The sequence below is a fragment of the Oncorhynchus tshawytscha genome, linkage group LG33 (genome assembly GCF_018296145.1).
Source record: "Oncorhynchus tshawytscha isolate Ot180627B linkage group LG33, Otsh_v2.0, whole genome shotgun sequence".
Classification (NCBI taxonomy): domain Eukaryota; kingdom Metazoa; phylum Chordata; class Actinopteri; order Salmoniformes; family Salmonidae; genus Oncorhynchus; species Oncorhynchus tshawytscha.
Window position 1 is genome coordinate 45,266,959 of NC_056461.1, and position 27,058 is coordinate 45,294,016.

The 27,058-nt window shown below is 43.0% G+C and overlaps 3 protein-coding genes across 5 annotated transcripts in view; 2 read left to right on the top strand and 1 right to left on the bottom strand.

The window, feature by feature from the left end:
* Nucleotides 1-11,241, bottom strand: part of si:dkey-71l1.1 (uncharacterized protein LOC569883 homolog) — a 24,908-nt gene extending 13,667 nt beyond the window's left edge. For both annotated transcript variants that reach the window (XM_024406537.2, XM_042311078.1), the window contains exons 1-7: nt 11,116-11,241; nt 8,447-8,640; nt 6,493-6,560; nt 6,068-6,160; nt 1,650-1,751; nt 1,238-1,343; nt 982-1,104 (exon numbers count right to left, since the gene is read on the bottom strand). In XM_024406537.2, the coding sequence (XP_024262305.1) occupies nt 982-1,104; nt 1,238-1,343; nt 1,650-1,751; nt 6,068-6,160; nt 6,493-6,560; nt 8,447-8,627 (673 nt within the window). In that variant the 5' untranslated portion in view covers nt 8,628-8,640; nt 11,116-11,241. The remainder of the gene's footprint in view (nt 1-981; nt 1,105-1,237; nt 1,344-1,649; nt 1,752-6,067; nt 6,161-6,492; nt 6,561-8,446; nt 8,641-11,115) is intronic.
* On the top strand, nt 11,173-22,986 carry ufc1 (ubiquitin-fold modifier conjugating enzyme 1). 2 transcript variants are annotated; one of them, XM_042311080.1, is made up of 7 exons: nt 11,173-11,306; nt 11,475-11,603; nt 13,224-13,291; nt 17,101-17,164; nt 19,175-19,251; nt 19,325-19,415; nt 22,482-22,986. In XM_042311080.1, the coding sequence occupies exons 1-7, from the start codon at nt 11,193-11,195 to the stop codon at nt 22,560-22,562; spliced, it is 624 nt and encodes a 207-aa protein (XP_042167014.1). In that variant the 5' UTR covers nt 11,173-11,192; the 3' UTR covers nt 22,563-22,986. The 2 variants fall into 2 exon arrangements, with proteins under 2 accessions (XP_042167014.1, XP_042167013.1); XM_042311079.1 differs by having other exon boundaries at nt 11,174-11,603.
* A 2,781-nt stretch (nt 22,987-25,767) lies between these two features.
* Nucleotides 25,768-27,058, top strand: part of LOC112237413 (dixin) — a 57,691-nt gene continuing 56,400 nt past the window's right edge. The window contains exon 1 of the mRNA XM_042311492.1: nt 25,768-26,085. Within this exon, the coding sequence (XP_042167426.1) occupies nt 26,023-26,085 (63 nt within the window). The 5' untranslated portion in view covers nt 25,768-26,022. The remainder of the gene's footprint in view (nt 26,086-27,058) is intronic.

The following is a 27,058-nucleotide window of genomic DNA, read 5'->3' on the forward strand; positions in this document are numbered from 1 at the left end:
GTGTGGTATAAAGCAGTGTGTGTGGTATAAAGCAGTGTGTGTGGTATAAAGCAGTGTGTGTATGTGTGGTATAAAGCAGTGTATGTGTGGTATAAAGCAGTGTGTGTGGTATAAAGCAGTGTGTGTGGTATAAAGCAGTGTGTGTGGTATAAAGCAGTGTGTGGTATAAAGCAGTGTGTGTGGTATAAAGCAGTGTGTGTGGTATAAAGCAGTGTGTGTGGTATAAAGCAGTGTGTGTGGTATAAAGTGTGTGTGGTATAAAGCAGTGTGTGTGGTATAAAGCAGTGTGTGTGGTATAAAGCAGTGTGTGTGGTATAAAGCAGTGTGTGTGGTGGTATAAAGCAGTGTGTAGTATAAAGCAGTGTATGTGTGGTATAAAGCAGTGTGTGTGGTATAAAGCAGTGTGTGTAGTATAAAGCAGTGTGTGTGGTATATGGCCAATATACCACAGCTAAGAGCTGTTCTTAGGCAACGCGGGGTGCCTGGACACAGCCCTTAGCTGTGGTTTATTGGCAATATACAACAAACCCCCGAGGTAACTTATTGCTATTATAAACTGGTTACCAACGTCATAAATGTTTTTGTCATACCCGTGGTATGCGGTCTGATACACCAAGGCTGTCAGCCAATCAGCATTCAGGGCTCGAACCACCCAGTTTATAACGTGCCTATATATCATATAATGTGTATCTATATATATTTAAATATATATTTTTTTATCCTTATTTTACTAGGCAAGTCAGTTAAGAACAAATTCTTATTTTCAATGACAGCCTAGGAACAGTGGGTTAACTGCCTGTTCAGGGGCAGAACGACAGATTACCTAGTCAGCTCAGGGATTCGAACTTGCAACCTTTCGGTTACTAGTCCAACGCTCTAACCACTAGGCTACCCTGCCGCCCCTATATATTTTATAATGTGTGTCTATATATATATATATATATATATTATATAATGTGTATATATATATATATATAATACCTGAGTACTGTCCAGCCAGGGTGAGAATCCCTCCCTCTTCATGTCTTCCTCTGTGGTAGACCAGCTCTCCTCCCAACACCAGCCCTGAACACACACTCTGGAGGAAGTGGGCAACCAGGATCACTACACACACACACACACACACACACACACACACACACACACACACAATATCATATATATTATGAGACACACATTATCATATATATTATAATGAGACACACACATTATCATCATCAGAAATACACTCAGCTACCTGACTCCCGTAGGACATCAGGGTTCGCCATGGTAACAGCAGCTGTGAAGTCACTTCCTCTGTACTCCGTCTCAAACTGCCACGTCATGAACTGAGCCTGCTGGGTCTATACACACACACACACACACACACACACACACACACACACACAGACACACAATGTAAAGTATTCCTGAGACTTTGTTAATTTGTTTTACATGTCACTAAGACGTCTTAGAGACTGGAGGACCTGGGTCTGACTGGCTGTGTAACCACGGGCAACTGTTCTTTGAGTTCTAGGAGTACGCATTGAAACAAGCCAGTCTAGCACCGGGGATTATTCATTTTTTCAATTTATTTTATTTTATTTAACATTTAACTAAGCACATTTTTATTTACAATGACGGCCTACTGGTAGATCTGAACCACCCACCTGAAACACAGCCTTGGCCCTGATTCGTTCGCTAAGATGCAGCAGCGAATGAGCATTCAGACTGCCGGAGGAGTCCATCTCACCGATCAGCACGGGGGAGTCCTGAAAATGGAAAGTTTGTGGTAATACTAACATTTCTTTCTTTGTTTTTCTAAGCTGTTTTGTACTGTAGGGATGTTGCTTTGCTGTGTCTAGTCTGTGTGTAATCCATCAGGTACCACGGTGGATCAAGTGGAATAACTTTAACGCGTTATCCTCAGGAGTGTACTCATCTGTTTCCCCAATAAATAAACCAATCAATCCCCACATCTTAATGAAGTATACTAGAGCAAAATAGAATAGCCTGCACATTGAATATGCTACTAATGACATTTATTGACAACACCATGTTAGCCTCTGAACCCCATGTTAGCCTCTGGTACTTCCCTCTGAACACTATGTTAGCCTCTGGTAGTTACCTCTGAACACCATGTTAGCCTCTGGTACTTCCCTCTGAACAACATGTTAGCCTCTGGTAGTTACCTCTGAACACCATGTTAGCCTCTGAACTCCATGTTAGCCTCTGAACTCCATGTTAACCTCTGGTACTTCCCTCTGAACATCATGTTAGCCTCTGAACACCATGTTAGCCTCTGAACAACATGTTAGCCTCTGAACAACATGTTAGCCTCTGGTACTTCCCTCTGAACACCATGTTAGCCTCCGAACACCATGTTAGCCTCTGGTAGTTATCTCTGAACACCATGTTAGCCTCTGGTAGTTATCTCGAAACACCATGTTAGCCTCTGAACACCATGTTAGCCTCTGGTACTTCCCTCTGAACACCATGTTAGCCTCTAGTAGTTACCTCTGAACACCATGTTAGCCTCCGAACACCATGTTAGCCTCTGGTAGTTATCTCTGAACACCATGTTAGCCTCTGGCAGTTACCTCTGAACACCATGTTAGCCTCCGAACACCATGTTAGCCTCTGGTAGTTATCTCTGAACACCATGTTAGCCTCTGGTAGTTATCTCTGAACACCATGTTAGCCTCTGGTAGTTATCTCTGAACACCATGTTAGCCTCTGAACACCATGTTAGCCTCCGGTATACAAGTGTAATGTTTGTAAATATATTGCTCAGGGTAGTTAGGTGTGAATATGCCCTCAGATTAAAGCTGACAGTCTGCACTTTAACTTCATAGTCATTGTATCATTGTACGCTAAAATGGCGCCGGAGAATAAGGCAGACGTTTACGTGCACTCAACCGATTGTTTTGTTGTTCGTTTCTAACTTATTTTTTAACTTATTTTGTACATAATGTTGCCGCTACCGTCTCTTATGACCGAAAATAACTTCTGGACATCAGGACTGCGATTACTCACCACGGACTGGCAGAATCCTTTTTTTACTTTAATGAGCCTGACGAGGCCGACGTGATCGATATACTGCTTTCTCAGGAACAGGCCCAGATCCCCGTGATTTGCGTTAAGAGGAGGCAGAGAAAAAGGGGCAGCAGGGCGGGCTGCCTTTTGAGAATTTGTAGGCAATCGAATAAACCCCCACTTCCTTCCATTCTGCAATCTTTGAACAATAAAGTAGATGACCTATGTGGAAGATTAAACTACCAACGGGTCATCAAAACTGTAATATCTTATGCTTCACGGAGTCGTGGCTGAACGCCGACACTATCAACATACAGCTGGCTGGTTATACGATGTACCAGCAGGATAGAACAGCGACGTCTGGTAAGACAAGGGGTGGCGGACTATGTATATTTGTAAATAACAGCTGGTGCACGATATCTAAGGAAGTCTCGAGCTATTGCTCACCTGAGATAGAGTATCTCATGATAAGCTGTAGACCACATTACCTACCGAGAGTGTTCATCTGTATTCTTTGTAGCTGTTTACATACCACCACAGACAGAGGCTGGCACTAAGACAGCATTGAATGAGCTGTATTCCTCCATAAGAAAACACTCACCCAGAGGTGGCGCTCCTAGTAGCCAGGGACTTTAATGCAGAGAAACTTAAATCCATTTTACCTCATTTCTATCAGCATGTTAAATGTGCAACCAGAGGAAAAAACAAACCTCTGGACCACCTTTACTCCACACACAGAGACGCATACAAAACTCTCCCTCACCCTCCATTTGTCAAATCTGACCATAATTCTATCCTCTTGATTCCTGCTTACAAGCAAAAATTAAAGCAGGAAGCACCAGTGACTAGATCAATAAAAAAGAAGATGAAGCTGATGCTAAGCTACAGACTGGAATATGTTCCGAGCTTCCTCCGGTGGCATTGAGTACATCACATCAGTCATTGGCTTCATCAATAAATGTATCGATGACGTCGTCCCCACAGTGACTGTACGTAAATACCCCAACCAGAAGCCATGGATTACAGGTAGCATCCGCACTGAGCTAAAGGCTAGGCTTGATTACCAACAACGACGAGACGGCCTACAGGGAGGAGGTGAAGGCCCTCGGAGTGTGGTGTCAGGAAAATCACCTCACACTCTGTCAACAAAACAAAGGAGATAATCGTGGACTTCAGGAAACAGCAGAGGGAGCTGGCCCCTATCCACATCAACGGGACAGTAGTGGAGAAGGTGGAAAGTTTTAAGTTCCTCTGCGTACACATCACGGACAAAATTCAGCGCATTTGATTAATAAAATTTGATTTGATCATTTGAAATCCAAAGTGCTGCAGTACAGACCCAAAACAACAACAACATTGTCACTCCCAATATTTTCGGAGCTCACTATAAGTATTAAGGAGGGGAACATTAAACATTGTGTAACAAGAAATATCTAGCAGTTCTATTAAGCTCCAGCAGCTAGAATTGATCGGTCCACAAGCAGTATAGTAGTATAGTAGTAGTAGTAATAGTATAGTATTAGTAGTATCTTAGCAGCAGTAATAGTATATCAGTCGTAGTAATAGTATAGTAGCAATAGTATAGTAGTAGTAGTAATAGTATAGTAGTAGTAGCAATAGTATCGTAGTAGTAGTAATAGTATAGTAGCAGTATAGTATAGTAGTAGTAGTAGTAATAGTATAGTAGTAGTAGTAGTGATAGTATAGTAGTAGTTGCAATAGTATAGTAGTCATAGTAGTATGGTAGAGTAGTATAGTAGTAGTAGTAATAGCAGTAGTAGTAGAAGTATCGTAGTAGTAGTAATAGTATAGTAGTAATAGTAGTATGGCAGTAGTAGTATAGTAGTATGTTGGTAATAGTATAGTAGTAGTGATGGTATAGTAGTAGCAGTAATAGTATAGTGGTGGCAGTAATAGTATAGTAGTAGTAGTAATATCACAGTAGTAGTAGTATAGCAGTATGGTGGTAATAGTATAGTAGCAGTAGTGGTAATAGTATAGTAGAATTAGTAATACTATAGTAGTACGGTAGTAGTAGTATAGTAGTATGGTAGTAATAGTATAGTAGTAATAGTACAGTAGTATAGTGGCAGTTGTAGTAGTAGTATAGTAGTAGTGACATGACAGTATAGTAGTATGGTAGTAGTAGTATGGTGGTAGCAGTATGGTGGTATGGTAGTAATAGTATAGCTGTAGTAGTGATGGTATAGTAGTCGTAGTAGTATGGTAGTACTAGTATAGTAGTCGTAGCAATAGTATCAGTAGTAGTAGTAATAGCTCCAGTAGCTAGAATTGATCCGTCCACAGTTCAACTGTGGGAACATGGTGGTCCTCAACACCAGACAACACAACGAGCTGGCCACTACTAGAAGAGATTACCTCTACAATTAAAGCTGGTAAATGAATCATTAGCAGTCCTCACTGCTAAAGTGGATACATATTGAACTAAAGTGGAAAGTCTGGAGAAGACAGCCAATGGGACAGAGGTGCGACTCCATGACCTGGAAACAGTACTAAGTTAGAAGGGATGATCGACCTCCTAAAAGAGAAATTGAATCACTGGATAATTAGTCGCTTAAATTCAATGTACGGGTCATAGGTAGACAGGTAGACAAGTAGGTAGACAGGTTGGTAGACAGGTAGAGAAGTAGATAGACAGGTTGGTACACAGGTAGTCAGGTAGGTAGACAAGTAGGTAGACAGGTAGGTAGGTAGACAGGTAGGTAGACAGGTAGACAAGTAGTTAGACAGGTAGGTAGACAGGTTGGTAGACAAGTAGGTAGACAGGTAGGTAGACAAGTAGGTAGACAGGTAGGTAGATAGGTAGGTAGACAGGTTGGTAGACAAGTAGATAGACAGGTAGGTAGACAGGTAGACAAGTAGGTAGACAGGTAGGTAGACAAGTAGGCAGACAGGTAGGTAGACAGGTAGATAGGTAGTTCAGAGGACAGGCAGACAGGTAGACAGGTAGTTAGACAGGTAGATAGACAGGTAGGTAGACAAGTAGACAGGTAGGTAGACAGGTAGGTAGACAGGTAGGTAGGTGACTAACCGTATCTTTGCCGTGACTGTCAGACTGACGGTGCTCCACATGGAAGCGGTACTGAGACGGACTCACTGCACTGAGGTGGAAGGTATGACTGGCCTGGCACAGACAGACAAACACACTCACACACACACACATGCACACACAGACACACGCACACACACACACAGACACATGCACACACACAGACACACGCACACACACAGACACATGCACGCACATAGACACACACACGCACACACACACACACGCACACACACACACACACACACACGCACACACACACACACACAGACACACGCACACACAGACACACATACACACGCACAGACGATCCAATTAATTACTCAAAGAATCAAAATCATAAAAATGGGGTGAGAAGTGTGTGTTTGTGTTGTATTCAATCCCATGTATTATTATGTACTACTAACTTTGAAGAAGCTGCTAAGGGTTTTGTTGACCATCATCTTTACTCCTTCAATCTGCTGTGGGAACACATCTAGAGAGAGACAGAGATTAGGACACATGGTCTCTGCAGCATGGTGTTAGTAGTAGTAGTATTAACAGTAGTTATGGTATAGTAGTAATAATTTAAAAGTATAATATAAATAGTAGTAGTATAATAGTGGTAGTAGCTGTATAGTAGTAGTAAGAGTAGTACTAATAGCAATAGTAAAAGTATAGTAGCAACAGTAGTAGTATAGTAGTGGTTGTAGTATAGTAGTAGTAGTAGTATAGTAGTGGTAGTAGTTGTATAGTAGTGGTAGTAGTTGTATAGTAGTAGTAGTAGAATAATAGTAGTAGTAGTAGTAGTAGAATAGTAGCAGTAATATAGTAGTAATATAGTAGTAGTAGTAATAGAATAGTAGTAGTAGTAGTAGTATAATAGTAGTATAGTGGTGGTAGTAGTTGTATAGTAGTAGTAGTGGTAGTAGTTGTATAGTAGTAGTAGTAGTAGTAGTAGTAGTAGTAGTAGTAGTAGTGGTAGTAGTTGTATAGTAGTAGTAGTAGTAGTATAGTAGTGGTCGTAGTTGTATAGTAGTAGTAGTAGTATAGTAGTGGTAGTAGTTTTATAGTAGTAGTATAGTAGTAGTAGTAGTATAGTAGTAGTAGTAGTAGTAGTAGTATAATAGTGGTAGTAATAGTATAGTAGTGGTAATAGAATAGTAGTAAAAGTAATAGTAGTAGCAATAGTATAGTAGTAATAGTATAGAAGTAGTAATAGTATAGTAGCAGTAGTAATAATAGCACAGTAGGTGTAGTATAGTAGTGGTAATAGTAATAGTATCGTAGTGGTAATAATAGTAGTATTAGTAGTTATAGTATAGTAATAATAATAATAGTAGTAGTAGTAGTAGTAGTAGTTATAGTATAGTAGTAATAATAATAGTAGTAGTATTTATAGTATAGTAGTAATAATAGTAGTAGCTATAGTATAGTAGTAGTTATAGTATAGTAGTAATAATAGTAGTAGTTATAGTATAGTAGTAATAATAATAGTAGTGGTAGTTATAGTATTGTAGTAATAATAGTAGTAGTTATAGTATAGTAGTAATAATAGTAGTAGTAATGGTATAGTAGTAATAATAGTAGTAGTTCTAATATAGTAGTAATAATAATAGTAGTAGTAGTTATAGTATAGTAGTAATAATAGTAGTAGTTATAGTATAGTAGTAATATTACCTTTATTTAACTAGGCACGTCAGTTAAGAACAACTTCTTATTTTCAATGACGGCCTAGGAACAGTGGGTAATAATAGTAGTAATAGTAGTAGTTATAGTATAGTAGTGGTGATAGCAGTAGTAATAATAGTAGTAATAGTAGTTATAGTATAGTAGTGGTGATAGCAGTAGTAATAATAGTAGTAATAGTAGTTATAGTATAGTAGTGGTGATAGCAGTAGTAACAATAGTAGTAATAGTAGTTATAGTATAGTAGTGGTGATAGCAGTAGTAACAATAGTAGTAATAGTAGTTATAGTATAGTAGTGGTGATAGCAGTAGTAATAATAGTAGTATATTAGTAGTGGTAGTACTAGGAGTATAGTAGTAGTAGTAATAGCAGTATAGTAGTAATAGTATAGTAGTGGTAATAATAGTAGTAGTAGTAGTAGTAGTAGTTATAGTATAGCAGTAGTAATAGCAGTATAGTAGTAATAGTACAGTAGTAGTAATAGTAATAGTAATAGTGTAGTAGTTACGGTATAGTAGTAGTACTAGTAGTATAGTAGTAGTAGTAGTAGCAGTATAGTAGTAATAGTATAGTAGTGGTAATAATAGTAGTAGTAGTAGTAGTTACGGTATAGTAGTAGTACTAGTAGTATAGTAGTGGTAATAATAGTAGTAGTAGTAGTAGTACTAGTAGTATAGTAGTAGTAATATTACCCTTGCACGAGTGATGCAGGGCATGGAAGCTCCCGGGGTTGGGGAGGCGTCCGTCCCTCCTCTCCCAGCGAGGGGGCGTATCCCAGTGAGGAAGGGGCGTGTCCCACTGGGTAGGGGGTGTGTCCGAGGAGAAAGGCCAGTTCTGACGGCCCGCACCAGCCAAGGCCAGAACACTGCCCATGAGGGCTCCACACCTACACACACACACACACACACACACACAGTATTGTACAAGTAAACTTGTGGGGACACACAATTCACTCCCATTCAAAATCCTATTTTCCCTAACCTGTACCCTAACACTAAAACTAACCCTAGCTCCTAACTCGAACACTAATTCTAACCTTAAGCCTAAACCACTAGAAATTGCATTTGACCTTGTGGGGACTAACAAAATGTCCCCAGTTGGTCAAATGTTTGTTAGTTTACTATTCTTCTGGTCCCCACAAGTATAGTTAAACACGTCCAGCGATAACACACACACCATGACACACACACAACCTCAGGTCTTTATCTAACCTGTATAAACAGACAGCCAATGGTCACTGCCCTCCCCACGGCATCAACACTGGCCTATTACTGGGCAGTAAAAGCCAATTTATGCTTGATCCGAAAATGTGGTTGTGGGCTTCGTATAGAGGGTGTGACGCAATTGTGGATCCACCACGCAGAGGCCAAATTCAGCTCCGTACCGCATCACTGTGCAGCTAACAAATGTTGTAACAATGTGGAGGGCTCTGTATAGCTCTGCATTGACATGATTGGTTGAAGGTAGGTGGGAGTGGGAGATCCTGTATAAACACAATCTCACTTCCTTGGCAACTTCCTTCACAACAGGTCTACTCAACAGCTCTGCACTGCTCCTCGAAGCCAAGAAGTATAAATGGCCTGACATCTGCAGAGGCTGAAGCACTGTACATGCTGCACGGTCACTGCAGACGTGGACTTGACCAGGTAGAGCCTTTTATTATAGAACATTTAGACTGGGTAAAACATCATGCATTTAGAACAAGCATTTATACGAAACTCATGCATTTCTTATAGAAGTTGTATTATATAGCCACATACATGAGCAGGTAATGTCAGTATGGCATAATATAGGTGGTATTATAGGGTAGAGAGCAGGCATCCAGTAGACAACAGCTCTTAAATTCATAATATAGGTGGTATTATAGGGTAGAGAGCAGGCATCCAGTAGACAACAGCTCTTAAATTCATAATATAGGTGGTATTATAGGGTAGAGAGCAGGCATCCAGTAGACTACAGCTCTTAAATTCATAATATAGGTGGTATTATAGGGTAGAGAGCAGGCATCCAGTAGACAACAGCTCTTAAATTCATAATATAGGTGGTATTATAGGGTAGAGAGCAGGCATCCAGTAGACAACAGCTCTTAAATTCATAATATAGGTGGTATTATAGGGTAGAGAGCAGGCATCCAGTAGACTACAGCTCTTAAATTCATAATATAGGTGGTATTATAGGGTAGAGAGCAGGCATCCAGTAGACTACAGCTCTTAAATTCATAATATAGGTGGTATTATAGGGTAGAGAGCAGGCATCCAGTAGACAACAGCTCTTAAATTCATAATATAGGTGGTATTATAGGGTAGAGAGCAGGCATCCAGTAGACAACAGCTCTTAAATTCATAATATAGGTGGTATTATAGGGTAGAGAGCAGGCATAAACAGTAGAGAGCAGACTACAGCTCTTAAATTCATAATATAGGTGGTATTATAGGGTAGAGAGCAGGCATCCATTAGACAACAGCTCTTAAATTCATAATATAGGTGGTATTATAGGGTAGAGAGCAGGCATCCAGTAGACAACAGCTCTTAAATTCATAATAATATAGGTGCATCCAGTATTATAGGGTAGAGAGCAGGCATCCAGTAGACAACAGCTCTTAAATTCATAATATAGGTGGTATTATAGGGTAGAGAGCAGGCATCCAGTAGACTACAGCTCTTAAATTCATAATATAGGTGGTATTATAGGGTAGAGAGAGAGCAGGCATCCAGCTTCTAGTTCCGACAATGCAGTAATAACGAGCAAGTAATCTAACTAACAATTCCAAAAAAAACTACTGTCATACACAGTGTAAGGGGATAAAGAATATGTACAGTATGAAGACTACAGCTCTTAAATTCATAATATAGGTGGTATTATAGGGTAGAGAGCAGGCATCCAGTAGACTACAGCTCTTAAATTCATAATATAGGTGGTATTATAGTGGCTAGAGAGCAGGCATCCAGTAGACTACAGCTCTTAAATTCATAATATAGGTGGTATTATAGGGTAGAGAGCAGGCATCCAGTAGACAACAGCTCTTAAATTCATAATATAGGTGGTATTATAGGGTAGAGAGCAGGCATCCAGTAGACTACAGCTCTTAAATTAAAATCTTAACGTCAAAGCCAGCTCCAGTTTTCAGGATTTATTTAGACCTGGTGCAACAAGTGATTGTAATGAATTAGAATAGAAAACTAGCAGTAGCTCGGACCTCCTAGGGTAAGATGTAAATACCCCTGGACTAGAGGTTCTGCTCTGAAGGCTCCTTCTGCCGGAGCAGCTCCTGTGACCTTACCAGTACTGTGAAAGTATAGTAGCTTGTAGCGAGGCTGTCATATAAACACACACCATCTCTCTCTCTGCGGTCCTACTTACGTCCGATGCGACGAACCGGAGGAACGGAGAGTAGAGAAACAAAAGGAGCCGAAACAGATGAAGGTTTTGGGTGGGGGATGAAGATGCTGAGTGCCGAGGTCCACCTCCAAAAAATGTGCAACCGCAACTTCATTCCCCAGAATGTCCGCAGCCACATACTTCCCTCTAAAAACACGGAACAAGTAGTTTTGGTACCGACGACGTGTTTTTATTTACAGCTCAGAAACACCCAGATTTGTGTTTTAAACAGTGGTAACGGGGTTATTTTGGACGGTCTCGTTATTGTATATACATCAAATAGTATTTTTCTGAGCACTGGACCGGTGTTATTTCCAATCTGTCATTTTTCTCCCTTCCAGAGCGCGATGGCGGACGACGCGACTCGGAGGGCGGTGTCGGAGATCCCGCTGCTCAAGACCAACTCCGGTCCCCGGGACAAGGAGCTCTGGGTGCAGCGGCTCCGAGAGGAGTACCTGGCCCTCATCAAGGTAGGACCGGGACGGGACAGGGGCCGGTAAAACAGAAACCCGGAAGCCGAACAGGAGAGTTTCTAGCTAACTAACGACGTGTCACCCGCCGGAGCTGAGCTATCCACCCAGCTACTAACTAACTAACCAGCTGCTATGATTTACAGCTATGCCTACTGAAGACAGAGCTATAGCTAGCCTGCCTACTGAAGACAGAGCTATAGCTAGCCTGCCTGCTGAAGACAGAGCTATAGCTAGCCTGCCTGCTGAAGACAGAGCTATAGCTAGCCTGCCTGCTGAAGACAGAGCTATAGCTAGCCTGCCTGCTGAAGACAGAGCTATAGCTAGCCTGCCTGCTGAAGACAGAGCTATAGCTAGCCTGCCTGCTGAAGACAGAGCTATAGCTAGCCTGCCTGCTGAAGACAGAGCTATAGCTAGCCTGCCTGCTGAAGACAGCTATAGCTAGCCTGACTGCTGAAGACAGAGCTATATAGCTGAAGACAGAGCCTGCCTGCTGAAGACAGCTATAGCTAGCCTGCCTGCTGAAGACAGAGCTATAGCTAGCCTGCCTGCTGAAGACAGAGCTATAGCTAGCCTGCCTACTGAAGACAGAGCTATAGCTAGCCTGCCTGCTGAAGACAGAGCTATAGCTAGCCTGCCTGCTGAAGACAGAGCTATAGCTAGCCTGCCTGCTGAAGACAGAGCTATAGCTAGCCTGCCTGCTGAAGACAGAGCTATAGCTAGCCTGCCTGCTGAAGACAGAGCTATAGCTAGCCTGCCTGCTGAAGACAGAGCTATAGCTAGCCTGCCTACTGAAGACAGAGCTATAGCTAGCCTGCCTGCTGAAGACAGAGCTATAGCTAGCCTGCCTGCTGAAGACAGAGCTATAGCTAGCCTGCCTGCTGAAGACAGAGCTATAGCTAGCCTGCCTGCTGAAGACAGAGCTATAGCTAGCCTGCCTGCCTGCTGAAGACAGAGCTATAGAAGACAGCTATAGCTAGCCTGCCTACTGAAGACAGAGCTAGCCTGCCTGCTAGCTAGCTGCTGAAGACAGAGCTATAGCTAGCCTGCCTGCTGAAGACAGAGCTATAGCTAGCCTGCCTGCCTGCTGAAGACAGAGCTATAGCTAGCCTGCCTGCTGAAGACAGAGCTATAGCTAGCCTGCCTGCTGAAGACAGAGCTATAGCTAGCCTGACTGCTGAAGACAGAGCTATAGCTAGCCTGCCTGCTGAAGACAGCTATAGCTAGCCTGACTGCTGAAGACAGAGCTATAGCTAGCCTGCCTGCTGAAGACAGAGCTATAGCTAGCCTGCCTGCTGAAGACAGAGCTATAGCTAGCCTGCCTGCTGAAGACAGCTATAGCTAGCCTGCCTGCTGAAGACAGAGCTATAGCTAGCCTGCCTGCTGAAGACAGCTATAGCTAGCCTGCCTGCTGAAGACAGAGCTATAGCTAGCCTGCCTGCTGAAGACAGAGCTATAGCTAGCCTGCCTGCTGAAGACAGAGCTATAGCTAGCCTGCCTACTGAAGACAGAGCTATAGCTAGCCTACCTACCTACCTACCTTGAAGGCATTATTTTTCCCACACTATATGAATCCTGCTGTTTGGTTGGTGTTTACAATATGTTGTTTGTTGTTGACAGTATGTGGAGAACAACAAGACAGCAGACAACGACTGGTTCCGCCTGGAGTCCAACAAGGAGGGAACCAGGTCTGACACACAAACACTGGTGTTGTCACGATACCAGCATTTTTACTTTGTTACTAGTTTTAATATCAAAATACTCCATACCATCTCGATACCACAACGATACCATCACGTTACTCAATACCACAACGATACCATCGCGATACTCAATACCACAATGATACCATCACGATACTCAATACCACAATGATACCATCACGATACTCGATACCATCGCGATACTCGATACCACAACGTTACCATCACGATACTCGATACCATCACGATACTCGATACCATCACGTTACTCAATACCACAATGATACCATCACGATACTCGATACCACAACGATACTCGATACCATCACGATACTTGATACCATCACGGTACTCGATACCATCACGATACTCGATACCATCACGATACTCGATACCATCACGATACTCGATACCATCATGTTACTCAATACCACAATAATACCATCACGATACCAAGACAAATAAAGAAGGCGTATTAGCCAAAGTCACAGAGTAGGACTTGATCCAGACAGATCTGTAGAGTTCAATATCATTACCTTTGACATTTAAAAAAAAAAGTATGCATCAAACAATTCACTTGACTTTGGTAAAAACAATCTAATTACATAACATTAATGGTAATCATTTATTTGAATGGTAAGTCTATTGATAGACTGGGTAAATCAAGATGTAGCCTAGGTCTATTCACAATACAGGTGAATGCATATTCAATAGGAGTTTGGACGTTAATTGAGTTATTGAGCTTGTTTTGGCTAATTTCACACGGCTACAGAAGGAAAAACAATGTTTCCCTTCCGTTTGGAAGAAGCAATATCTTTTCTAAAAGTGCAGCTGTAATGACTTCATTCACAGCTTTGCAAACGGAGTCTGTTGGTTCGGTGAAGAAGGAGACGTGAGGCAGAGACACTACGTGGCCAAAAGTATATGTGGACACCCCTTCAAATGAGTGGTTTCTATTTCAGCCACACCCATTGCTGACTGGTGTATAAAATTGAGCACACAGCCATGCAATCTCCATAGACAAACATTGCCTGTAAAATGGCCCGTACTGAAGAGTTCATTGACTTTCAACGTGGCACCTTCATAGGGTGCTACCTTTCCAAAAAGTCAGTTCCTAAAATTTCCGCCCTGCTAGTGCTGCCCCAGTCAACTGTAAGTGCTGTTATTGTGAAGTGGGAACATCTAGGAGCAAGAACAGCTCAGCCACAAGGTTGTAGGCCACAGAAGCTCACATAATGAGCACAATAGCTGTTGGTTGGGAGCTTCATGAAATGGGTTTCCATGGCCGAGCAGCCACACACAAGCCTAAGATCACTATGCGCAATGTCATGCGTCAGCTGGACTGGAGTAAAACTCACCGCCATTGGACTCTGGGGCAGTGGAAACACGTTCTCTGGAGTGATGAATCACGCTTCACCATCTGGCAGTCCGACAGATTAATGGGTTTAGTGGATGCCAGGAGAATACTACCTGCCCGATTGCATGGTGCCAACTGTAAAGTTTGGTGGAGGAGAAATAATGGTCTGGGGCTGTTTTTCATGGTTCGGGCCCCTTAGTTCCAGTTAAGGGAAATCTTAATGCTACAGCATTCTAGACTTTGGCAACAGTTTGGGAAGGCCCGTTCTTGTTTCAGCATGACAATACCTCCATGCACAAGCAAGGTCCATACAGAAATGGTTTGGATGGTGTTAAAGAACCCCACCGAAACCCTTTGGGATGAATTGGAACACCGACTGCAAGCCAGGCCTAATCGCCCAACATCAGTGCCCGACCTCACTAATGCCCTTGTGGCTGAATGGAAGCAAGTCCCCGCAGCAATGTTCCAACATCTAGTGGAAAGCCTTCCCAGAAGAGTGGAGGTTGTTATAGCAGCAATGTTCCAACATCTAGTGGAAAGCCTTCCCAGAAGAGTGGAGGCTGTTATAGCAGCAATGTTCCAACATCTAGTGGAAAGCCTTCCCAGAAGAGTGGAGGCTGTTATGGCAGCAAAGGGGGGACCAACTCAATATTAATGACTTCCCAGAAGAGTGGAAGCTGTTACAGCAGCAAAGGTGGGGACCAACTCCATATTGACGCTCATAATTTTGGAAGGAGATGTTTGACGAGCAGGTGTCCACATACTTTTGGTCATGTAGAACAAAGTTGTGAAAATCAGCATTATTTTGCGTTATGGTCCAAAACTAAGTTCTAGGTTAGTAAATTGATGTTAGCATCAGCTGTATACTAGAAAGGGAAGTTAGCCTGCAAAGCTGGAAGCTACCGGTATCTTCTTGCATTGTAAAGTGTTGAAGCCTGTATGGACATTGTGTTGCGAACGGTAATTAACAGTTTCAGCATCTCTACATGATGTGTTGCATTATTCAAGCGTGTTAGCTCTCCACTCATGCTGCACAGAAGATAACAACTCAGCCCAGACTCAGAGCAGTGGTTCCTCCTCAGGACAGGCTAGTGAGCTAACAACTCAGCCCAGACTCCCAGTGCAGTGGTTCCTCCTCAGGACAGGCTAGTGAGCTAACAACTCAGCCCAGACTCCCAGTGCAGTGGTTCCTCCTCAGGACAGGCTAGTGAGCTAACAACTCAGCCCAGACTCCCAGTGCAGTGGTTCCTCCTCAGGACAGGCTAGTGAGCTAACAACTCAGCCCAGACTCCCAGTGCAGTGGTTCCTCCTCAGGACAGGCTAGTGAGCTAACAACTCAGCCCAGACTCCCACTGCATTGGTTCTTCCTGAGGACAGGCTAGGGAGCTAACATGATGCAGCCCAGACTCCCAGTGCAGTGGTTCTTCCTGAGGACAGGCCAGAGAGCTAACAACTCAGCCCAGACTCCCACTGCAGTGGTTCTTCCTGAGGACAGGCCAGAGAGCTAACATGATGCAGCCCAGACTCCCACTGCAGTGGTTCTTCCTGAGGACAGGCTAGGGAGCTAACAACTCAGCCCAGACTCCCACTGCAGTGGTTCTTCCTGAGGACAGGCCAGAGAGCTAACATGATGCAGCCCAGACTCCCAGTGCAGTGGTTCTTCCTGAGGACAGGCCAGAAAGCTAACAACTCAGCCCAGACTCCCAGTGCAGTGGTTCTTCCTGAGGACAGGCTTAAGAGTTAGCTCTTGCAATGAGACAGTTGATCAGGGAAGAGGTGGTGTTCATGCTAGGGGACATCGGCTGCACTGCTAGACTTGACCCTCTCAATCAGTATACGACGTTTGACCCATTTAACAGAAGTTTCGAAAAATAAAACAAATTCTAGTCCAGAACCGTTTTTTATTTTCTAGTATCGGAAAAGTACCAATGTTTCGGTTTACCGTGCAACACTAACACACACACTTTTAGTCTTAGTTACAATTTAGTCATTTAATCCTTTGTTAGTTTTAGTTATTACGAGTCGACAATTTGTCTAGTTTTAGTCTGTCATTTCAGTCAAACCTCTGTGTCGTTGTCGTCTGACCAATCCTGTGTCGTTGTCGTCTGACCAATCCTGTGTCGTTGTCGTCTGACCAATCCTGACCAATCCTGTGGTTGTCGTCTGACCAATCCTGTGTGGTTGTCGTCTGACCAATCCTGTGTGTCGTTGTCGTCTGACCAATCCTGTGTCGTTGTCGTCTGACCAATCCTGTGTCGTTGTCGTCTGACCAATCCTGTGTGGTTGTCGTCTGACCAATCCTGTGTGTCGTTGTCGTCTGACCAATCCTGTGTGTCGTTGTCGTCTGACCAATCCTGTGTGTTGTTGTCATCTGACCAATCCTGTGTGGTGGTGGTGTTGTCGTCAACTGACCAATCTTGGGTGGTGTTGTTGCCAGGTGGTTTGGGAAGTGCTGGTACATTCATGACCTCCTGAAGTATGAGTTCGACATGGAGTTTGATGTAAGTACACACACGCACCACACCAAGGTTTCAGTTAGCCGGCTTTTGGGCAAAAATAAAGCAGATCAATCAAATTGTTTGAAAAATAATAATAATCGCTTTGCAAAATAATGCATTTAGCCTATTCATTGATTTTGAAGTACTAGTCGATGTAGTGAGAGCTGCTGCTACAGGTCATCAATCATCTGGGGGTTGCTTCTGGAGTGAAACAGGCTTAATGCAAAGTTTAAAAACAGCAATTCAAGTGCAACTAGCCAGGCTTCATCAGCGCGTCACACACCACATTGCAATGAGCAGGAGACAGTATGCATTTAAAAAACAAATGGTTTGAAACCTGAGCGTTTTACTACATATAATGAGGCATTACCTTGCTTCAAAGTAGCCAGAATCAGACCACACAGGCAGGCAATTATTATATAAAGACTTCTATATACCATTGAAGCCAGTAGTCTATTAATTAATAAAGACTTCTATATACCATTGAAACCAGTAGTCTATTAATTAATAAAGACTTCTATATACCATTGAAACCAGTAGTCTATTATTTAATAAAGACTTCTATATACCATTGAAACCAGTATTATTTAATAAAGACTTCTATATACCATTGAAACCAGTATTATTTAATAAAGACTTCTATATACCATTGAAACCAGTAGCCCTTTTCCTTCATGTTCTATTGGTTATCAACTTTCTTTCATTGTTCAGAAGCCAAAGGAACAATTCCAGTCATAATACCAACCCCTGCTAGTTTATCTCCTCTGTTATAGCCCTGACACACTATCCTATAGCCCTGACACACACTATCCTATAGCCCTGACACACACTATCCTATAGCCCTGACACACACTATCCTATAGCCCTGACACACACTATCCTATAGCCCTGACACACACTATCCTATAGCCCTGACACACACTATCCTATAGCCCTGACACACACCATCCTATAGCCCTGACACACACCATCCTATAGCCCTGACACACACCAGCCTATAGCCCTGACACACACCAGCCTATAGCCCTGACACACACCAGCCTATAGCCCTGACACACACCAGCCTATAGCCCTGACACACACCAGCCTATAGCCCTGACACACACCAGCCTATAGCCCTGACACACACCAGCCTATAGCCCTGACACACACCAGCCTATAGCCCTGACACACACTATCCTATAGCCCTGACACACACTATCCTATAGCCCTGACACACACCAGCCTATAGCCCTGACACACACCAGCCTATAGCCCTGACACACACCAGCCTATAGCCCTGACACACACCAGCCTATAGCCCTGACACACACCAGCCTATAGCCCTGACACACACCAGCCAATAGCCCTGACACACACCAGCCACACACACCAGCCTATAGCCCTGACACACACCAGCCTATAGCCCTGACACACACCAGCCTATAGCCCTGACACACACCAGCCTATAGCCCTGACACACACTATCCTATAGCCCTGACACACACTATCCTATAGCCCTGACACACACTATCCTATAGCCCTGACACACACTATCCTATAGCCCTGACACACACTATCCTATAGCCCTGACACACACCAGCCTATAGCTCTGACACACACCAGCCTATAGCCCTGACACACACCAGCCTGAACACACATCATCCTATAGCCCTGACACACACTATCCTATAGCCCTGACACACACTATCCTATAGCCCTGACACACACCATCCTATAGCCCTGACACACACCATCCTATAGCTCTGACACACACCATCCTATAGCCCTGAACACACACCATCCTATAGCCCTGACACACACCAGCCTGAACACACACCAGCCTATAGCCCTGACACACACCATCCTGAACACACACCATCCTGAACACACACCATACTATAGCCCTGACACACACCATCCTATATCCCTGACACACACCATCCTGAACACACACCATCCTGAACACACACCAGCCTGAACACACACCATCCTTATAGCCCTGACACACTCCTGTCTCTCCTGACTGGTCAGATTCCTGTAACGTACCCGTCCACCGCCCCTGAGGTCGCCATCCCAGAGCTGGACGGGAAAACGGCCAAAATGTACAGGTAAGAAACACACACAGACGGCCCACTGTGATGAAGAGTGTTGCAGGGTGACATGGTTCCTGTCTTGTTGCAGGGGGGGGAAGATTTGTCTGACGGACCACTTCAAACCCCTGTGGGCGCGAAACGTACCGAAGTTTGGATTGGCTCACCTGATGGCCCTGGGGGTACGTGCTGTGTGTGTATGTTTGTCTGATGTGTGTGTGTTTGTGTGTGTGTGAGTTATGTTACACTAGACTAGGCTGTACTACTAACTGTACTATTCATAGAGCTGTGCGGAAGTAAGTACACTTCCTGAAAAGTTGTCTGTGTTTTATAGCTCTGTGTTATAGCTCTGTGTTATAGTTCTGTGTTATAGCTCTGTGTTATAGTTCTGTGTCTCTCTGTGTTATAGCTCTGTGTCTCTCTGTGTTATAGCTCTGTGTTATAGTTCTGTGTCTCTCTGTGTTATAGTCCTGTGTATCTCTGTGTTATAGTTCTGTGTATCTCTGTGTTATAGTTCTGTGTCTCTGTGTTATAGCTCTGGGTTATAGCTCTGTGTTATAGTTCTGTGTATCTCTGTGTTATAGTTCTGTGTATCTCTGTGTTATAGTTCTGTGTCTCTCTGTGTTATAGTTCTGTGTCTCTCTGTGTTATAGTTCTGTGTTATAGCTCTGTGTTATAGTTCTGTGTCTCTCTGTGTTATAGTTCTGTGTATCTCTGTGTTATAGTTCTGTGTATCTCTGTGTTATAGTTCTGTGTCTCTCTGTGTTATAGTTCTGTGTCTCTCTGTGTTATAGTTCTGTGTCTCTGTGTTATAGCTCTGTGTTATAGTTCTGTGTGTGTCTGTGTTATAGTTCAGTGTTATAGCTCTGTGTTATAGCTCTGTGTCTCTCTGTGTCGTAGTTCTGTGTGTGTCTGTGTTATAGTTGTGTGTGTGTGTCTGTGTTATAGCTCTGTGTCTCTCTGTGTTATAGCTGTGTTATAGTTGTGTGTGTGTCTGTGTTATAGTTCTGTGTTACTAGGCTGTACTACTGACTGTACTATTCACAGCGCTGTGAGAAAGTATGTACACCCCCTAAAAAGTTGTTTTTGGACATATGGATATTCGATCTTCATGTCAATACTATTGACAGAAAGTTAACATATAACACTGAAAAATTACAATTAAATAAGTTAGTCCTAAATATTTCAAAAACTAAAAGCATTGTATTTGGGACAAATCATTCACTAAACTTCAACTACATCTCATAATGAATAATGTGGAAATTGAGCAAGTTGAAGTGACTAAACTGCTTGGAGTAACACTGTAAATCAAATCAAATCAAATTTTATTTGTCACATACACATGGTTAGCAGATGTTAATGCGAGTGTAGCGAAATGCTTGTGCTTCTAGTTCCGACAATGCAGTAATAACCAACAAGTAATCTAACTAATATATACATATAGCGAAATGCTTGTGCTTCTAAATCAAATCAAATCAAATTTTATTTGTCACATACACATGGTTAGCAGATGTTAATGCGAGTGTAGCGAAATGCTTGTGCTTCTAGTTCCGACAATGCAGTAATAACGAGCAAGTAATCTAACTAATATATACATATAGCGAAATGCTTGTGCTTCTAGTTCCGACAATGCAGTAATAACGAGCAAGTAATCTAACTAACAATTCCAAAACTACTGTCTTATACACAGTGTAAGGGGATAAAGAATATGTACATAAGGATATATGAATGAGTGATGGTACAGAGCAGCATAGGCAAGATACAGTAGATGGTATCGAGTACAGTATATACATATGAGATGAGTATGTAAACAAAGTGGCATAGTTAAAGTGGCTAGTGATACATGTATTACATAAGGATGCAGTCGATGATATAGAGTACAGTATATACGTATGCATATGAGATGAATAATGTAGGGTATGTAAACATTATATAAGGTAGCATTGTTTAAAGTGGCTAGTGATATATTTACATCATTTCCCATTATTAATTCCCATTATTCCCTGTATTGTATAACACAGAGACCCTCAGAACTATAACACACACACACACACACTCAGAACTACAGCACAGAGACCCACACACACAGAACTACAGCACAGAGACCCACACACACAGAACTACAGCACAGAGACCCACACACACAGAACTACAGCACAGAGGCCCACACACACAGAACTACAGCACAGAGACCCACACACACAGAACTACAGCACAGAGACCCACACACACAGAACTACAGCACAGAGACCCACACACACAGAACTACAGCACAGAGACCCACACACACAGAACTACAGCACAGAGACCCACACACACAGAACTACAGCACAGAGACCCACACACACAGAACTACAGCACAGAGACCCACACACACAGAACTACAGCACAGAGACCCACACACACAGAACTACAGCACAGAGACCCACACACACAGAACTACAGCACAGAGACCCACACACACAGAACTACAGCACAGAGACCCACACACACAGAACTACAGCACAGAGACCCACACACACAGAACTACAGCACAGAGACCCACACACACAGAACTACAGCACAGAGACCCACACACACACAGAACTACAGCACAGAGACCCACACACACACAGAACTACAGCACAGAGGCCCACACACACACAGAACTACAGCACAGAGGCCCACACACACACAAAACTACAGCACAGAGACCCACACACACAGAACTACAGCACAGAGACCCACACACACAGAACTACAGCACAGAGACCCACACACACAGAACTACAGCACAGAGACCCACACACACACAGAACTACAGCACAGAGACCCACACACACACAGAACTACAGCACAGAGGCCCACACACACACAGAACTACAGCACAGAGAGACACACACACACACAGAACTATAGCACTGAGACACACACAGAACTACAGCACAGAGACACACACAGAACTATAGCACAGAGACACACACACACACACACACACAGAACTACAGCACAGAGAGACACACACACACACAGAACTACAGCACAGAGAGACACACAGAACTATAGCACAGAGACACACACACAGAACTACAGCACAGAGACACACGCACACACACAGAACTATAGCACAGAGACACACACACACACAGAGAGAACTGTAGCACACAGAGACACACAGACTCAACTTTCAAGGGGTATACTTACTTCTTCACAGCTCTATGTCCAGTAACTAACAACCTAACTGATGACCTCTCTCTCCGTGTGTGTAGTTGGGTCCGTGGTTGGCGGTGGAGATTCCAGACCTGATCTCTAAAGGACTGATCACACACAGAGAGCAGCAGGGAAGCTGAGACCCCCCTTCCCTCTTTGGGAACATGTTTACTGGTGTGGTCCCAGTGAAGGTGATGCTGCTGTTTGTTCTGAGAACCAGAAAACAGACTAATGATGTGGCTACCGACATGTGACCACTCACTCTTCTGTTGCTGTAAAAGGCAATGTTCCTGCGTTCACATTCAAGTTAAACTCTGCAGTTGTCGGCTCAATCAGAAATGACCTTTTAAATGTCGCACTATAACACCATGTTGGATTGAATCTCAGCGTAGATTCCTCTAGAAAACAGGATAACACCATGTTTGATTGAATCACAGCCTAGATTCCACTAGAAAACGGGTGTTTTACGATATTTAGTCACATGGCTGAGAAGCAAACTTCAGTGTTTGAGTTGACAGAATGTTGCTCCTGTGTCTCCTGTAATAAAACATGTCTGATACCCGTCATGTGTTTTATGTGTTCTGATTTGATACCTGTCATGTGTTTTATGTGTTCTGATTTGATACCTGTCATGTGTTTTATATCTGTGTTTTGATGTGTGTGCTTAGCCCCCTCCTGTACTCCTTGTTCACCCATGACTGCATGGCTATGCACGCCTCCAATTCAATCAAGTTTGCAGATGACAATACAGTAGTAGGCTTGATTACCAACGATGACAAGACAGCCTACAGAGAGGAGGTGAGGTCTCTGGTAGTGTGGTGCCTGGAAAACAACCTCTCACTCAATGTCAACAAAACAAAGGAGATGATCGTGGACTTCAGGAAACAGCAGAGGGTGCACCCCCCTATCCACATCGACTGGATAGCAGTTGAGAAGGTGGAAAGCTTCAAGTTCCTCAGTGTATACATCACTGACAAATTGAAATAGTCCACCCACACAGACAATGTGGTGAAGAAGGCGCAACAGAACCTCTTCAACCTCAGGCTGAAGAAATTTGTCTTGTCACCTAAAACCCTTACAAACCTTTACAGATGCACAATTGAAAGCATCCTGTCGGGCTGTATCACCGCCTGGTACAGCAACTGCACTGCCCTCAACCACAAGGCTCTCCAGAGGGTGGTGCGGTCTACCCAACGCATTACTTGGGGACAAACTACCCACCCTCCAGGACAACAACAGCACCCGATGTCACAGGAAGGAAAAAAAAAAATCAAGGACATCATTCACCCGAGCCACGGCCTGTTCACCCCGTTATCATCCAGAAGGTGAGGTCAGTACAGGTGCATCAAAGCAGGGACTGGGAGTCTGAAAAACAGCTTTTATCTCAATGCCATCAGACTGTTAAACAGCCACCACTAGCACATTAGAGGCTGCTGCCTATAGGCATAGACTAGGAATCGCTGGCTACTTTAAGGAATGGAACACTGGTCACTTTATTAATGGCATTACTCATCTCATATGTACTGTATTCTATTCTACGGTATCTTAGTCACTTAATGTTTACATATCTGGCATTACTCATCTCATATTTACAGTTGAAGTCGTAGTTGACATACACCTTAGCCAAATACATTTAAACTCCGTTTTTCACAATTCCTGACATTTAATCCTACAAAAAAGTCCCTGTTTTAGGTCAGTTGGGCTCACCACTTTATTTTAAGAGTGTGAAATGTCAGAATAATAGTAGAGATTTATTTCAGCATTTATTTATTTCATCACATTCCCAGTAGGTCAGAAGTTTACATACACTCAATTAGTATTTGGTAGCATTGACTTTAAATGGTTTAACTTGGGTCATATGTTTTAGTTAGCCACCCACAAGCTTCCCACAATAAGTTGGGTGAATTTTGGCCCATTCCTCCTGACAGAGCTGGTGTAACGGAGTCGGGTTAGTAGGCCTTCTTGCTCGCACACACTTTTTCAGTTCTGCCCATAAATTTTATAAAGGATTGAGGTAAGAGCTTTGTGATGGCCACTCCAATACCTTGACTTTGTTGTCATTAAGCCATTTTGCCACAACTTTGGAAGTATGCTTGGGATCATTGTCCATTTGGAAGACCCATTTGCCACCAACCTTTAACTGATGTCTTGAGATGTTTCTTCAATATATCCACATTTTCCATCCTCACGATACCATCTATTTTGTGAAGTGTCAGGTAGCTAGCTAGTTACCAATAGCTGGCTAGCTAGTTTTATAGTTTGGTAATTTAGCTTCATAATTTTGGCTGCATTCCAAACATGTAAAAGACACACCCTCTCCCCTCAAATTAAGTAAACACTTCAAATCACATATCACAATGTGTGATGAGTGTAGGGCGAGGGAAGAATTAATGATATTCAATGGATCACCCTTGCCCAGAAATTCATCACTCATTTGTCCCACGATTGTGTTTTCAGTCATCATGAGACCACCTGTAGCTGTTGTTTATGCTTTATATGTATTACAGTCAATTATGATGGCATTTCATATCTTGGCTAGAAGGCAATGCATCCGCAGACATGAAATACTAGCCATCCGACTATATCAGGTAAATTGAAAATTACAATGTGTGATGTCAGGAATTTTTTTATTTGCTAGCTAACGTTTCCAATAGCTACCCAAACAAAAACAGAATTACTTTTAGGTTATGTGTTTTTGCCATGTCCATTTCGTAGCAACATTTCTAACATATTTACATTCGATTTTACATAAACTTGTATGTTGACTTCTCCATATTGATGTTGGTTTTACGTTTTTTACGTTTTGGCTTTCTTAGCGGATGTACAATCATTGCAAATTGAATTATGGGGCGTTTCAGGCCCTGGAGTGAAAATAATTATACACTCGATCACAAACCAGGGCTGAGGAGCTTACATTTCCAACTTCCCTTGTTGGCTAATTGTTTGGAAGGACTGCAAAGATGGCTGCGGGGATTCCCTCAATGCCATAATGTGAGGGTAAGTGGAGGAGGGTGTGTCTTTCATGTGTTTGAAACGCAGCCATTGTCTCACATGCCAAAAATGCAGCTGTGTTGATTAAGTTAGACACTTCACCGGAGTTTGACACTTGACGACAGTTTGCATTGAATTGTGGGTCATACCAACCCCATAATATCAAAGTACTTCACTAGCCACATTAAGGGCCGAGCGGGCAACGTTTGTGATTTCGGACCTCCACCGAGGATAGAAATCAAACAGCATCCGTTTTCTAGGGGCCGTGGGAGGAAGTGACGTATTTGGGCTTCAGCCGAGACTGTTCTCAGGATCCGCCCGCTGTAACCATGGCGACAAGGACGCGGAGGGCTGCGCCTGCGCAGTGGTTCTCTCTGTATCCCGTTTCAGGAGCAGAGAGAATGCTGGAAGCGAGAGGCTAATGTTCTCACGTTTTCCCACGGGAGATGTACATTTATGATGTCTCAGATAGCTAACCGTTAACTTTACCCAGTGCAGCTTCCTCATCTGGTACACTTGCTTTGTATGTTCTCTAGCGGTAGTTTAACATAAAGGCCCGCCTGTCGCCCGGTTCGGGTGTGTGCGTTGTGTCCGGTTGCAGAAGGAAGGATGAAGGCGTCTCTCTCTAAAGGCATCCGGCTGGACGCTGTTCTCCAGGAGGGCTTCAACGAGGTACCGTTACAACCTAGATACCACTACCGTGCTGGGAGAGTCGTGTGTGCTTGTTTCTGTCTGTAAGATTATTTGGGCTCTTTCTTAGTTAAATTACTCTCCTCTAGCTTGTTAAGTAGTTATTTAGTTAGTTAGTTAGTTAGTTAGTTTAGCTGTAAGTAGTTATTTAGTTAGTTAGTTAGTTAGTTAGTTTAGCTGGTTGGTTTAGTAGATCAGTAGAGGTTTAGTTCTGGGTCTGTTTTCAGGGTTCAGAAGTTAGCCTGATGAGATAGACTAAAGCAGTGGTATTCAAAGTGTCGCGACCCTGGGAACTGCAGTGGGGTCGCCAAAATGTAAACGGTACATATTACTGTATAGGACAATATAAAAAGGTTGTTGAGAAAGATCATTTGAAAGAAAATGTTAATGAGTAAATGCATTTGTTTTATTTTCATTTTGATAAGAGATGAAAATGCAATGAATTGAAAGTTAACGTTATTTGTTGATGTAAAATCTACATGACCGATTTTAAACTTGTCATTAGATTTGGGGTGGGGTGGGAGTGCAATAAATTATTTGGGAAAAAATTGGGTCCCCAGAAATGATTGGGGGGAAATGAGTTCCCTGCTGAAAAAGTTTGAATAACACTGTTTTAATCTATCAACACCAAACCAACGGTTCAGACTGGCCCAATTTAGATTTCCTGTTAACAAAGGCTGAGGGCTGACCCCATTTAATCAACTGGTTGATTGTTTGGTTGATTGTTTGGTTGATAGGCTGTTGGTCGACCTAGATTTCTTTAGTCAAGCAGTAGCAAAAAATAAATAAAAAATGGCTATCTGAGTGGACTAATCCATTGTGGAGGCCGTGGGGATGGCTCAGTCCATCAGTCTAAGACACCTGTCTGATTGGCTCCTGTCTGAGTGGACTGATCCATTCTGGAGGCCGTGGGGATGGCACAGTCCATCAGTCTAAGACGTGCTATTGAAATGGT

Coding starts and splice junctions, on each gene's coding strand:
- ufc1 (XM_042311079.1), top strand. CDS start 11,193: ATGAAGATGCTGAGTGCCGAGGTCCACCTCCAAAAAATGTGCAACCGC. Junction 13,292..17,100: donor TCCAACAAGGAGGGAACCAG/GTCTGACACACA, acceptor TGTTGTTGCCAG/GTGGTTTGGGAAGTGCTGGT. Junction 17,165..19,174: donor AGTTCGACATGGAGTTTGAT/GTAAGTACACAC, acceptor CTGACTGGTCAG/ATTCCTGTAACGTACCCGTC.